The sequence below is a fragment of the Salvelinus alpinus genome, chromosome 11, assembly GCF_045679555.1.
Source record: "Salvelinus alpinus chromosome 11, SLU_Salpinus.1, whole genome shotgun sequence".
NCBI classification, from domain to species: domain Eukaryota; kingdom Metazoa; phylum Chordata; class Actinopteri; order Salmoniformes; family Salmonidae; genus Salvelinus; species Salvelinus alpinus.
The window spans coordinates 27,785,995-27,799,296 of record NC_092096.1 but is presented as its reverse complement, the minus strand read 5'-3'; the positions used below and the strand labels follow the sequence as shown (position 1 = coordinate 27,799,296).

Sequence of the window (13,302 nt, the reverse complement as noted above, 5' to 3'; positions counted from 1 at the left end):
AGATGAACGGAGCAAAGTACAGAGAGATCCTTGATGAAAACCTGCACCAGAGTGCTCAGGACCTCAGACCGGGGTGAAGGTTCACCTTCCAACAGGACAACGACCCTAAGCACACAGCCAAGACAACGCAGGAGTGTCTTCAGGACAAGTCTCTGAATGAACTTGAGTGGCCCTGAATACTTATGTAAATTTGATATTTCAGTTTTTATTTTTAATACATGTGCAAACATTTCTAGAACCTGTTTTTGCTTTGTCATTATGGGGTATTGTGTGTAGATTGATATGGGAAAAAAACAATTTAATAATTTTTAGAATAAGGCTGTAACGTAACAAAATGTGGAAAGTCAAGGGGTCTGAATACTTTCCGAATGTACTGAATATTAGCATGCATGGTACAGTATGGTAACCTCTCTACCAAAATCCATGATCATCCTATTGCACCTCTGCACCAACCTATGAAAGCACGGTCGGGGAGTCAGAGGCATCTGGGAGAGCAGCTTCTCTTAAGCGTTCCTTTGATCTACCCCGACTAGGGTCCATCCGGAGTGTGTGTGAGAGTGTGTGTGATTCACAGAGCTTGTCGCACCAGACACACTCTTATGTTTATAAACGACTGACTCCTTGAAGTGCGTTTGTGTCACGACTCACAACACTGGCCTCTTTAGAGCAGCACTCAGGTGAGTGCAGTGAGTCAAGGTCGTGTAGAGGGAATCATTATGGAGGCTTCGCTATTCCTCTCTCACTCACATACTCTCTCTCTCTGTTTTACTTTCCACTCTTTCCTTCCTCATCTCTCCCTTTCTCCCCCTTTTCCCTCCACATTGCCTCTCCGCCCATTGCCACTGAGGCAGTCAGCGATCATGCCCTGCTCCCTCCCCATTATTACTGAGGCAGTCAGAGATCATGCCCTGCTCCCTCCCCATTATTACTGAGGCAGTCAGAGATCATGCCCTGCTCCCTCCCCATTATTACTGAGGCAGTCAGAGATCATGCCCTGCTCCCTCCCCATTATTACTGAGGCAGTCAGAGATCATGCCCTGCTCCCTCCCCATTATTACTGAGGCAGTCAGAGATCATGCCCTGCTCCCTCCCCATTATTACTGAGGCAGTCAGAGATCATGCCCTGCTCCCTCCCCATTATTACTGAGGCAGTCAGAGATCATGCCCCCCCCCCCCCCCCATTACCACTGAAGCAGTCAGAGATCATGCCCCCCCCCCCCCCCCCCCCCCCTATTACCACTGAGGCAGCCAGAGATCATGCCCTGCTCCCCCCCATTGCCACTGAGGCAGTCAGAGATCATGCCTTATTCCCCCCCATTTCCACTGAGGCAGTCAGAGGTCATGCCCTACTCCCCCTATTGCTGCTGAGGCAGTCAGAGATCATGCCCTGCTCCCTCCCCATTGCCACTGAGGCAGTCGCAGTCAGAGATCATGCCCCGCTCCCTCCATTGCTACTGAGGCAGTCAGAGATCATGCCCCACTCCCCCCATTGCTACTGAGGCAGTCAGAGATCATGCCCCACTCCCCCCATTGCTACTGAGGCAGTCAGAGATCATGCCGTGGGCCCCATTACAGGGATAATGAGGCTCTCTCTTTTTCTCTGTGCTCTTTCTGTTCTTTATATAATTGTGTTTTGCCAATTGTGTCTCTATCTTTGTCTCTTCCCCCTCTCTCTTTCTCTCCCTCTCTTCCCCCTCTCTCTGCCCCCCCCCCCCCCCCCAGAAGAACAGAAGATTACCTGTTCTGATCCTCTAGGGCTCACCCTGCAGCTATTTACCCCGATGTCATTATCCCTGATTGCCTCACCTCCAGAGTATCTCATTAAGACGCAGATGGATGTGACACAAACAAACAAGCACTTCCGTATAGTAGTGTATCAGCACCTGTCATGTGACTTTGATTATGAAACTGTGACGGGAGGATTTCCTCACACTCCAGCCTTGTTGTAAACATTGCCTGTGTGATTATCGTCTGCTTGATTATTATAAACCATAGAGTTGGATAGAGGCCACGTCTTTGCATATTTGCCATAATGGTTTCTATGACAGCATGGGCAGCGCCATTGAGGGCTATCTCCATTGATGAAAGTCCTCAATGGCGCTGCCCATGCTAAAACAGGCTTTGTGGCAAGTGCACCCTCTATCCAACTCTATGTTATCAACCAACTTCTTGTTGTCCTGATCCTAGATCTTATTTCTATTTATTTATCAGTCTCATGATGTTGGAGAAAGACCTTCTGCAAGAAATGATACTGTAAGTTGTCTGTGATGCTAGTGTGCATCAAATACTGTTGTTGTCAATGTACGTGACGAACAGTCAAACAGTCAACTGTCAATGTACGTGATATAAATGTACATTATATTTGTTGATAATACAAGTCCATTTACTCATGATCATTTACATTTTATTTTGAACATATTGGCCAAGGGAAAAGTACTGTAGCTAAATATATATCCATTTCCTGTTTCTGTTGAAAAGGATGAAGGACAGGGGATTTTCCACACAGTGCTAGGGGAGGTGTGAGCATTATAGCACTAGCTAGGGGAATTAAACAGTATGAAAAGCCATTTGAATATGACCCTTCTAAGACTGTTAAAACGCACTTAGCATTAGGAGAGGAGGGTCCATAGAAACACAGTGAGGGACTCAAAATGTTTTTGAAATGTTGTTGGAGCGTTGTTGTTAAGCTTTTCATGTTCAGTCAGTCTGGATAGATCCTGTTACATCATAGAAGTGCATTGTGGTTAGGAGCAAACAGCAGCACATATCTGACAGACTAGATATGTCAGCTCAGAATATGCTTGACTTAAGTTTGTGCCCAATCCTTTTCCTTGTAATCGGCTGTGATTCCTCATCCGTGGCCTGTGTCTGATCATGCCATTGGCTGTCGTTACAGCAAGGCGAATGGTGCGAGCCAATCACATTGCGTCCTCCCAACGAGGCCACCTCGTCCACTCCAGTGCAGTACTGGCAACACCACCCCGAGAAACTCATCTTCCAGTCGTGTGACTATGAAGCTTACGTGAGTAGTCCCGTCTCTACGTTATACTGTGTGTGTGTGTGTGTGTGTGTGTGTGTGTGTGTGTGTGTGTGTGTGTGTATGTTAGTATGCTTTTCATGCATGTATAATATGCTTGTGAATGTGTATGCATGAAAAACGCTACATTAGCATTGTATCATATTCCACAGCAGTGTGCTGTGTCGGGGTCGCGACCCCGCTATGGGAACATCAGTGGGGTCAATAAAAACAAAACATTTGGAGTACAGATTATTGTATGGGACAATATACGTTTTTCAGAAAGATAATACAAACAAATACAATTTTATTGAGTAAATGTATTTTCATTTTGATAAGATAATAAACTATAATGAAGGTTTTTTGTTGATGTAAAAATTTACAGATTATAAGGTTGTGTCGTACTTGGGTTAGGTTGGAGTTGAAAAAAAATTATTGGTAAGAAAATTCAACCAGCAATTCTGGTGGAAAGAATGGGGTCTCCGCTGAAAGGGATTGAATACTACTGTTCTACAGTAATGTGGGAGAGATGCCCTGTCTGCCAAGGGGGTCCAAGACACACTTTCAGGGACCCCCCCCCCCCACACACACACACACTGACACTCCATAATACTCTTTGACAGCTCTCCACACTCCCACTATCTACTCTAGCCCTGGCCTATAGCTGACATATGTTATGCCCTCTGACTTAAATGACCTGCACTTGTGTTACCTAACCGACACACTGGAGGTATTCAGGAGTAAAACCATGTTTCACCCTTCGATCAATACTGCACCAAGCTATTCACGCTGCTGCAGTAATTTTAGCCTCCTGTTACATAAAACCAACCATGTTACCAAGGATACTGCACATGTACATTTGATTGGCTTAGCCCCAGCAACCATGTAACACTGATTACTACCCACTTTCAGCTGATGAATCACCGGGAAGATGATTGGCTCCCATTTGGAGTCTGGAGGCTACCATTGGCTCTCGGGGCCAGCCGTGTTGAATTGTGATTGACTCTTGCACAGTTGTGCATAGCGATTGGCTCAGAGGTGCTGTTGTGGAGATGTGTGGGCAGAGGGGGCTAGAGGATTAGAGAGAAAGAGAGAGAAACAGTGAGTGAGTGAGTGAGTGAGTGAGTGAGTGAGTGAGTGAGTGAGTGAGTGAGTGAGTGAGTGAGTGAGTGAGTGAGTGAGTGAGTGAGTGAGTGAGTGAGTGAGGTGAGTAAGCGAGAGAGTTTGTGAGAGAGTGAGGGAAAAGGTCATGTGGGTTGAGGGAGGGAAAGGTAATGTGGGTCGAGAGAGGGAGGGAAAAGGTAATGTGGGTTGAGGGAGGGAAAGGTAATGTGGGTTGAGGGAGGGAAAGGTAATGTGGGTTGAGGGAGGGAAAGGTAATGTGGGTCGAGAGAGTGAGGGATAAGGTAATGTGGGTCGAGTGAGTGAGGGATAAGGTAGTGTGGGTTGAGAGAGTGAGGGATAAGGTAGTGTGGGTTGAGAGAGTGAGGGATAATGTAGTGTGGGTTGAGAGAGTGAGGGATAAGGTAATGTGGGTTGAGAGAGTGAGGGATAAGGTAGTGTGGGTTGAGAGAGTGAGGGATAAGGTAGTGTGGGTTGAGAGAGTGAGGGATAATGTAGTGTGGGTTGAGAGAGTGAGGGATAATGTAGTGTGGGTTGAGAGAGTGAGGGATAAGGTAATGTGGGTTGAGAGAGTGAGGGATAATGTAGTGTGGGTTGAGAGAGTGAGGGATAATGTAGTGTGGGTTGAGAGAGTGAGAAAGGAAGGCAGAGAGAGAAAGTGTAAATAAATAAAATAATCGGTGCCAAGCAACCACTCTCCCAGGACTGAAGCTCCACATGGCCCCACGAAGTGAGATAGAGGAGAATCTGAGAGAGAAAGAAAAGAAGGGAGGGAGGGAGGGAGGGAGGGAGGGAGGGAGGGAGGGAGGGAGGGAGGGAGGGTAAAAGAAACACATTTAAAAAAGCATGGAGAGTTAAGCACTGAGATAGAGAGGATAGAGTTGAGGATGTAAGCAGTGTACAGAGGAAGAGGATAGAGTTGAGGATGTAAGCAGTGTCCAGAGGAAGAGGATAGAGTTGAGGATGTAAGCAGTGTACAGAGGAAGAGGATAGAGTTGAGGATGTAAGCAGTGTACAGAGTAACAGTGAGGGAGAGAGGATAGAGTTGAGGATGTAAGCAGTGTACAGAGGAAGAGGATAGAGTTGAGGATGTAAGCAGTGTACAGAGGAAGAGGATAGAGTTGAGGATGTAAGCAGTGTCCAGAGGAAGAGGATAGAGTTGAGGATGTAAGCAGTGTACAGAGGAAGAGGATAGAGTTGAGGATGTAAGCAGTGTACAGAGTAACAGTGAGGGAGAGAGGATAGAGTTGAGGATGTAAAAAGAGAGAAGAGGGACGAGTGACAAGTCCTCTAAAGCCTGACGCTGTCATCGCACTTATTCTATTACACACAATGATCTTCATTCAACCAGAGACAATTCTCTAACGTCATTACAACGTTGTCTTCATAAACCAAACTTTGTTTTAATCAATTCTTTATTATAGACCAGCTCTAATGTCATTATGCTTTCTTTATTATAGACCAGCTCTGTCATTATGCTTTCTTTATTATAGACCAGCTCTAATGTCATTATGCTTTCTTTATTATAGACCAGCTCTAATGTCATAATGCTTTCTTTATTATAGACCAGCTAAGATGTCATTATGCTTTCTTTATTATAGACCAGCTAAGATGTCATTATGCTTTCTTTATTATAGACCAGCTAAGATGTCATTATGCTTTCTTTATTATAGACCAGCTCTAATGTCATTATGCTTTCTTTATTATAGACCAGCTCTAATGTCATTATGCTTTCTTTATTATAGACCAGCTCTGTCATTATGCTTTCTTTATTATAGACCAGCTCTAATGTCATAATGCTTTCTTTATTATAGACCAGCTCTAATGTCATTATGCTTTCTTTATTATAGACCAGCTCTAATGTCATAATGCTTTCTTTATTATAGACCAGCTCTAATGTCATTATGCGTTCTTTATTATAGACCAGCTCTGTCATTATGCTTTCTTTATTATAGACCAGCTCTAATGTCATAATGCTTTCTTTATTATAGACCAGCTCTAATGTCATTATGCGTTCTTTATTATAGACCAGCTCTAATGTCATAATGCTTTCTTTATTATAGACCAGCTCTAATGTCATTATGCTTTCTTTATTATAGACCAGCTCTAATGTCATTATGCTTTCTTTATTAATGACCAGCTCTAATGTCATTATGCTTTCTTTATTATAGACCAGCTCTGTCATTATGCTTTCTTTATTATAGACCAGCTCTGTCATTATGCTTTCTTTATTATAGACCAGCTCTAATGTCATTATGCTTTCTTTATTATAGACCTGCTCTAATGTCATAATGCTTTCTTTATTATAGACCAGCTCTAATGTCATTATGCTTTCTTTATTATAGACCAGCTCTAATGTCATTATGCTTTCTTTATTATAGACCAGCTCTAATGTCATTATGCTTTCTTTATTATAGACCAGCTCTAATGTCATTATGCTTTCTTTATTATAGACCAGCTCTAATGTCATAATGCTTTCTTTATTATAGACCAGCTCTAATGTCATTATGCTTTCTTTATTATAGACCAGCTCTAATGTCATAATGCTTTCTTTATTATAGACCAGCTCTAATGTCATTATGCTTTCTTTATTATAGACCAGCTCTAATGTCATTATGCTTTCTTTATTATAGACCAGCTCTAATGTCATAATGCTTTCTTTATTATAGACCAGCTCTAATGTCATAATGCTGTCTTTATTATAGACCAGCTCTAATGTCATAATGCTTTCTTTATTATAGACCAGCTCTAATGTCATTATGCTTTCTTTATTATAGACCAGCTCTGTCATTATGCTTTCTTTATTATAGACCAGCTCTAATGTCATAATGCTTTCTTTATTATAGACCAGCTCTAATGTCATAATGCTTTCTTTATTATAGACCAGCTCTAATGTCATTATGCTTTCTTTATTATAGACCAGCTCTAATGTCATTATGCTTTCTTTATTATAGACCAGCTCTAATGTCATAATGCTTTCTTTATTATAGACCAGCTAAGATGTCATTATGCTTTCTTTATTATAGACCAGCTCTAATGTCATAATGCTTTCTTTATTATAGACCAGCTCTAATGTCATTATGCGTTCTTTATTATAGACCAGCTCTAATGTCATTATGCTTTCTTTATTATAGACCAGCTCTAATGTCATTATGCTTTCTTTATTATAGACCAGCTCTAATGTCATTATGCTTTCTTTATTATAGACCAGCTCTAATGTCATTATGCTTTCTTTATTATAGACCAGCTCTAATGTCATTATGCTTTCTTTATTATAGACCAGCTCTAATGTCATAATGCTTTCTTTATTATAGACCAGCTCTAATGTCATTATGCTTTCTTTATTATAGACCAGCTCTAATGTCATTATGCTTTCTTTATTATAGACCAGCTCTAATGTCATAATGCTTTCTTTATTATAGACCAGCTCTAATGTCATAATGCTGTCTTTATTATAGACCAGCTCTAATGTCATAATGCTTTCTTTATTATAGACCAGCTCTAATGTCATTATGCTTTCTTTATTATAGACCAGCTCTGTCATTATGCTTTCTTTATTATAGACCAGCTCTAATGTCATAATGCTTTCTTTATTATAGACCAGCTCTAATGTCATAATGCTTTCTTTATTATAGACCAGCTCTAATGTCATTATGCTTTCTTTATTATAGACCAGCTCTAATGTCATTATGCTTTCTTTATTATAGACCAGCTCTAATGTCATAATGCTTTCTTTATTATAGACCAGCTAAGATGTCATTATGCTTTCTTTATTATAGACCAGCTCTAATGTCATAATGCTTTCTTTATTATAGACCAGCTCTAATGTCATTATGCGTTCTTTATTATAGACCAGCTCTAATGTCATTATGCTTTCTTTATTATAGACCAGCTCTAATGTCATTATGCTTTCTTTATTATAGACCAGCTCTAATGTCATTATGCTTTCTTTATTATAGACCAGCTCTAATGTCATTATGCTTTCTTTATTATAGACCAGCTAAGATGTCATTATGCTTTCTTTATTATAGACCAGCTCTAATGTCATTATGCTTTCTTTATTAATGACCAGCTCTAATGTCATTATGCTTTCTTTATTAATGACCAGCTCTAATGTCATTATGCTTTCTTTATTAATGACCAGCTCTAATGTCATTATGCTTTCTTTATTAATGACCAGCTCTAATGTCATTATGCTTTCTTTATTATAGACCAGCTCTAATGTCATTATGCTTGCTTTATTAACATTCTTAGACCGCCAAATGTCATCACAGCACATTTGACATACATTATTTATTACACCAGACAATGTCCTAACGTTATTTCAATGTTTTGTATATTAAACCTCAGACAATACCCTAACATCATTTCACCACTTTTGGGATTAATGTCGAGCATAATTACATTGTCCATTTCTAGGGCGTGATGGTTGCTGAATGTAATTTTAACACAGGAGAAACAAGAAAATGCACTTCCTATAATGAATGCACTGTTGTTGTACTCTTAAAGGGAAACGTTGCTAAGATGTTGCTCCAACGTTATCACAACGTGTCCTCTTAAGATGATGTTCTTTTGACAGCGCTCTTACGTCATCCTTACATGGCTAGAATAACACACATAATCCTAACTGTATAATCGGTCAATACTGATTCCCCAAAGCCCTGTAGCGTCTTCACTCTGTAATGTTATTACTATGTTCTCTGTAACGTTTTCAGCATCAGACGACACTACCCTGACACTGTAACATGATTTACTGTATGTGTGCACATTGATGCGCCCGCACGCACACGCACACACACACACGTTCACACACACACGCACACCCAGAGAGAGGGGCTTCTTGGAGGTTTGTAACGTTATTACAGTGTTTTCTATACAAGAACAGACAACGCTCCCTTGATACATAGCATTGTTAACAACAGAGCCAGACAGAGCAGTAACCAGCCCAGACAACCCCACTACAACCACCAGACTACTCATTCATTCTACTGCACATAAAATAGGAGAGAAATCAGGGTGTGGTTGTGTTACCGTTAAGCTAATGCAATGTATTTGTTATCTTTTCACGAAGGGTAAGATTAGGTGGATCGTTTTGCCGGGACATTTTTCAAAAGCATATCCTGAAGGGTAAACGATTTAGGGTCAGGGGGTCTAGGTATAAAACGATCAATGTTTGCACTTTGGGTGTCAGAACATCCTATAAGAAATCCTCTTTGGGGCTTTTAGCTCTCAAATCAACAGTAGATGCACTGAGCAGTTAATCGTACACCCATTACATCCCTTTAGCCCTAATGTCCCCGTAACTACTGTCCCCATAAACCACCTTCTTTATTAAATTGGGTCTGTGTCCTCACGAACCAGGTCCTCACTTATTGACCTCCCCACTTTGCACATTTCCTGCCTGCCCCAGCCCTGTTTACACTCCTCTGGGGATTTCCAGGTTGTTTTAATCACTTCAGAAAGCACTGCGTTATTATGCGACTGGCTGGCTAGCTGCAACACACACACACACACAGCAAGTGATGTCATCTCAGCAGAATATTGTTGTTTTCTTCCAGATTGAAGTATTCGACTTTTGGGAGTTTTTAGTTATTTGATCATTTAAGTTTCCATCTTACATTGAATGATTCTATGATCCTTCATGTGTCTGTCTAATAGCGCTAGGATGGAATGTGAATGTTAACGTTGTTTACCTTTATGTCTCTGACAGTACCTGGGCTCCATGCTGGTGAAGGAGCTGAGAGGAACAGAGTCAACACAAGACGCCTGCTCCAAGATGAGGGTAAGAGGGCCCGGCACATCACTACCACCCAGAGAGAGAAAGTAGGGCCACTTTAACCACCACTGTAGTGTCATTTTTAACCTGGATTCACCTCCCTCTCTTTTGCTCTCTTTTATTCTCTTTCACCTCTCTCTCTCTCTCTCTCTCTCTCTACCTCTCTACCTCTACTGACTTACTGCAGTGAGGAAGCAGACTATTAATATGTGTACCGTCCTCTCTCTTCCTCATCTTTATCTGTTTGGTCACATCTGAGGAGAGCAGAGAGCCTCTACCTCTCCCTCTCCCCCTCTCTCTCTCAGTTTATCTTGATCTGCCAAAACGATTGATGCTGTTGTTTTTATTGTCAGACTTCAAGGGTCATTAAATTTGGAGCTCCGCTCTCGATGTACCTACTTTACCTGCGTCCTGTTATACCCCCCCCCCCCCCCCCCCCCCTTCTCCATCACTCTTCCTCTTTTCTCTATATTTCCATGCTTGTGGACGCAGTATCAACATGGTCCATATGCATATGTAATTCCCTCTGCTCCCCCGTCTTCTGTCTTTGTGTCTCGCAGCGCTGCGTTTGTCGGCCCTCATAAGCCCGTGATCTTGACAGGGAACCGCTGCACTAAAAATATGCTGATGTTGAGGAAACACAGAGAGTGAGAGCGGGGGGGGGGAGGAGCAGGGGGGGGGTGTGAGAGAGAGAGAAGGAAGAGGAATTCATACAAGATCTGTTGAATATATTAAATCCCTGACAGGTGGAATAATGGTACTAGGGTGATACTGATTTTAAGTCACATCATTCCCCACTGCGGCAGCGCATAATGAGCTTCACAATGGGAGAAGGGGAAAAGAAGCATGCCGCTGTCAGACGAGAGCGGGTGATAGTAAGTCTGGGCGGGAATAAAAAGGAATATAGGAGGAATATTTATGGGTTGAAATCTGATAGTTATATTGGACCTCCAAGGGGGAAATCTATACGTTTTGAAAATGTCATTTGCACCCATTGTTTTCCATAAGGCACGGGGTAACCTTTGAACTTTGAGAAGATTGGAATTGATTCTGCTAGTAAAGAGGAGAGTGTGTTGATAGTCTGGCTCTCTCTGTGCAGTGAGCTCATCCCTATCTCCCTCTTTTTCTGCTTAGTTATAAGCTTGTGTTGATTTCATCTCTCTCTTCCCACCCCTTCCCTCTTATTCTATCTCGTTATAAGCTTGTGTTGATTTCATCTCTCTCTTCCCACCCCTTCCCTCTTATTCTATCTCGTTATAAGCTTGTGTTGAGCTCTCATCTCATAAGCTCTCATCTCTATCTGTCCCCACTGGGGTTGCACAATTCTGAGAACTTTCAATAAATTCCCTGCCTTTCCCGAAATCCCGGTTTGAGGATTCACGGAATCAGGAGGGAATAAGTCGTAAATCCAGAATCCTCCAACCCAGGATCTCTGAAAAAAAACAGGGAATTTATTGAAAGTTTTGCAACCGTAGTCCCCGCTCTCTCTAAAATGGTATTATATTGTGAAGAGATTCTTATTGCAGGGTTTTATTGTTCTGCTGTGGAGGGAGACGGTGAGACCGTCTTGTTAGCCTTGTGTTGGTGGCCATCATTAGTCTAATTGACTCATTGACATCAAATGTTAACTCAGACTCCTCTTTTCCCTCTCTTTCTCTCTTCGTCTCTCTCTCCACTCTACAGAAGTCTACAGAACAGATGAAGAAAGTCCCGACCATTGTTCTGTCCGTCTCCTACAAGGGAGTCAAGTTCATCGACGCTACAAACAAGGTGAGAGGCTTTCTTTCCTCCTGCACCAATACTGAACAGCACTGGGTGGAAGCACCAATACTGAGAGTAAGACCTGAACAGTACTGGGTGGAAGCACCATTACTGAGAGTAAGAACTGAACAGTACTGGGTGGAAGCACCATTACTGAGAGTAAGACCTGAACAGGACTGGGTGGACGCACCATTACTGAGAGTAAGAACTGAACAGTACTGGGTGGAAGCACCATTACTGAGAGTAAGAACTGAACAGTACTGGGTGGAAGCACCATTACTGAGAGTAAGAACTGAACAGTACTGGGTGGAAGCACCATTACTGAGAGTAAGAACTGAACACCACTGGGTGGAAGCACCATTACTGAGAGTAAGAACTGAACAGGACTGGGTGGAAGCACCATTACTGAGAGTAAGAACTGAACAGGACTGGGTGGAAGCACCATTACTGAGAGTAAGAACTGAACAGCACTGGGTGGAAGCACCATTACTGAGAGTAAGAACTGAACAGTACTGGGTGGAAGCACCATTACTGAGAGTAAGAACTGAACAGTACTGGGTGGAAGTACCATTACCGAGAGTAAGAACTGAACAGCACTGGGTGGAAGCACCATTACTGAGAGTAAGAACTGAACAGTACTGGGTGGAAGTACCATTACTGAGAGTAAGAACTGAACAGTACTGGGTGGAAGCACCATTACTGAGAGTAAGAACTGAACAGTACTGGGTGGAAGTACCATTACTGAGAGTAAGAACTGAACAGCACTGGGTGGAAGCACCATTACTGAGAGTAAGAACTGAACAGTACTGGGTGGAAGTACCATTACTGAGAGTAAGAACTGAACAGCACTGGGTGGAAGCACCATTACTGAGAGTAAGAACTGAACAGTACTGGGTGGAAGTACCATTACTGAGAGTAAGAACTGAACAGCACTGGGTGGAAGCACCATTACTGAGAGTAAGAACTGAACAGTACTGGGTGGAAGCACCATTACTGAGAGTAAGAACTGAACAGCACTGGGTGGAAGCACCATTACTGAGAGTAAGAACTGAACAGTACTGGGTGGAAGTACCATTACTGAGAGTAAGAACTGAACAGTACTGGGTGGAAGTACCATTACTGAGAGTAAGAACTGAACAGTACTGGGTGGAAGCACCATTACTGAGAGTAAGAACTGAACAGTACTGGGTGGAAGCACCATTACTGAGAGTAAGAACTGAACAGTACTGGGTGGAAGCACCATTACTGAGAGTAAGAACTGAACAGTACTGGGTGGAAGCACCATTACTGAGAGTAAGAACTGAACAGGACTGGGTGGAAGCACCATTACTGAGAGTAAGAACTGAACAGGACTGGGTGGAAGCACCATTACTGAGAGTAAGAACTGAACAGTACTGGGTGGAAGTACCATTACTGAGAGTAAGAACTGAACAGTACTGGGTGGAAGCACCATTACTGAGAGTAAGAACTGAACAGTACTGGGTGGAAGCACCATTACTGAGAGTAAGAACTGAACAGGACTGGGTGGAAGCACCATTACTGAGAGTAAGAACTGAACAGTACTGGGTGGAAGCACCATTACTGAGAGTAAGAACTGAACAGTACTGGGTGGAAGCACCATTACTGA

At 42.4% G+C, this 13,302-nt stretch overlaps 1 protein-coding gene across 7 annotated transcripts in view; it reads left to right on the top strand.

Annotated features, from left to right (window-relative positions):
- LOC139533827 (ankyrin repeat and sterile alpha motif domain-containing protein 1B-like) overlaps positions 1 to 13,302 on the top strand; it is a 330,155-nt gene that overhangs the window by 299,298 nt on the left and 17,555 nt on the right. For 5 of the 7 annotated variants that reach the window (XM_071332241.1, XM_071332242.1, XM_071332245.1 and 2 more), the window contains 4 exons: positions 2,212 to 2,253; positions 2,897 to 3,022; positions 9,849 to 9,920; positions 11,598 to 11,684. In XM_071332241.1, coding sequence (XP_071188342.1) covers positions 2,212 to 2,253; positions 2,897 to 3,022; positions 9,849 to 9,920; positions 11,598 to 11,684 — 327 coding nt within the window. The remainder of the gene's footprint in view (positions 1 to 2,211; positions 2,254 to 2,896; positions 3,023 to 9,848; positions 9,921 to 11,597; positions 11,685 to 13,302) is intronic. The other 2 variants (XM_071332244.1, XM_071332247.1) reach the window with 1 other exon arrangement.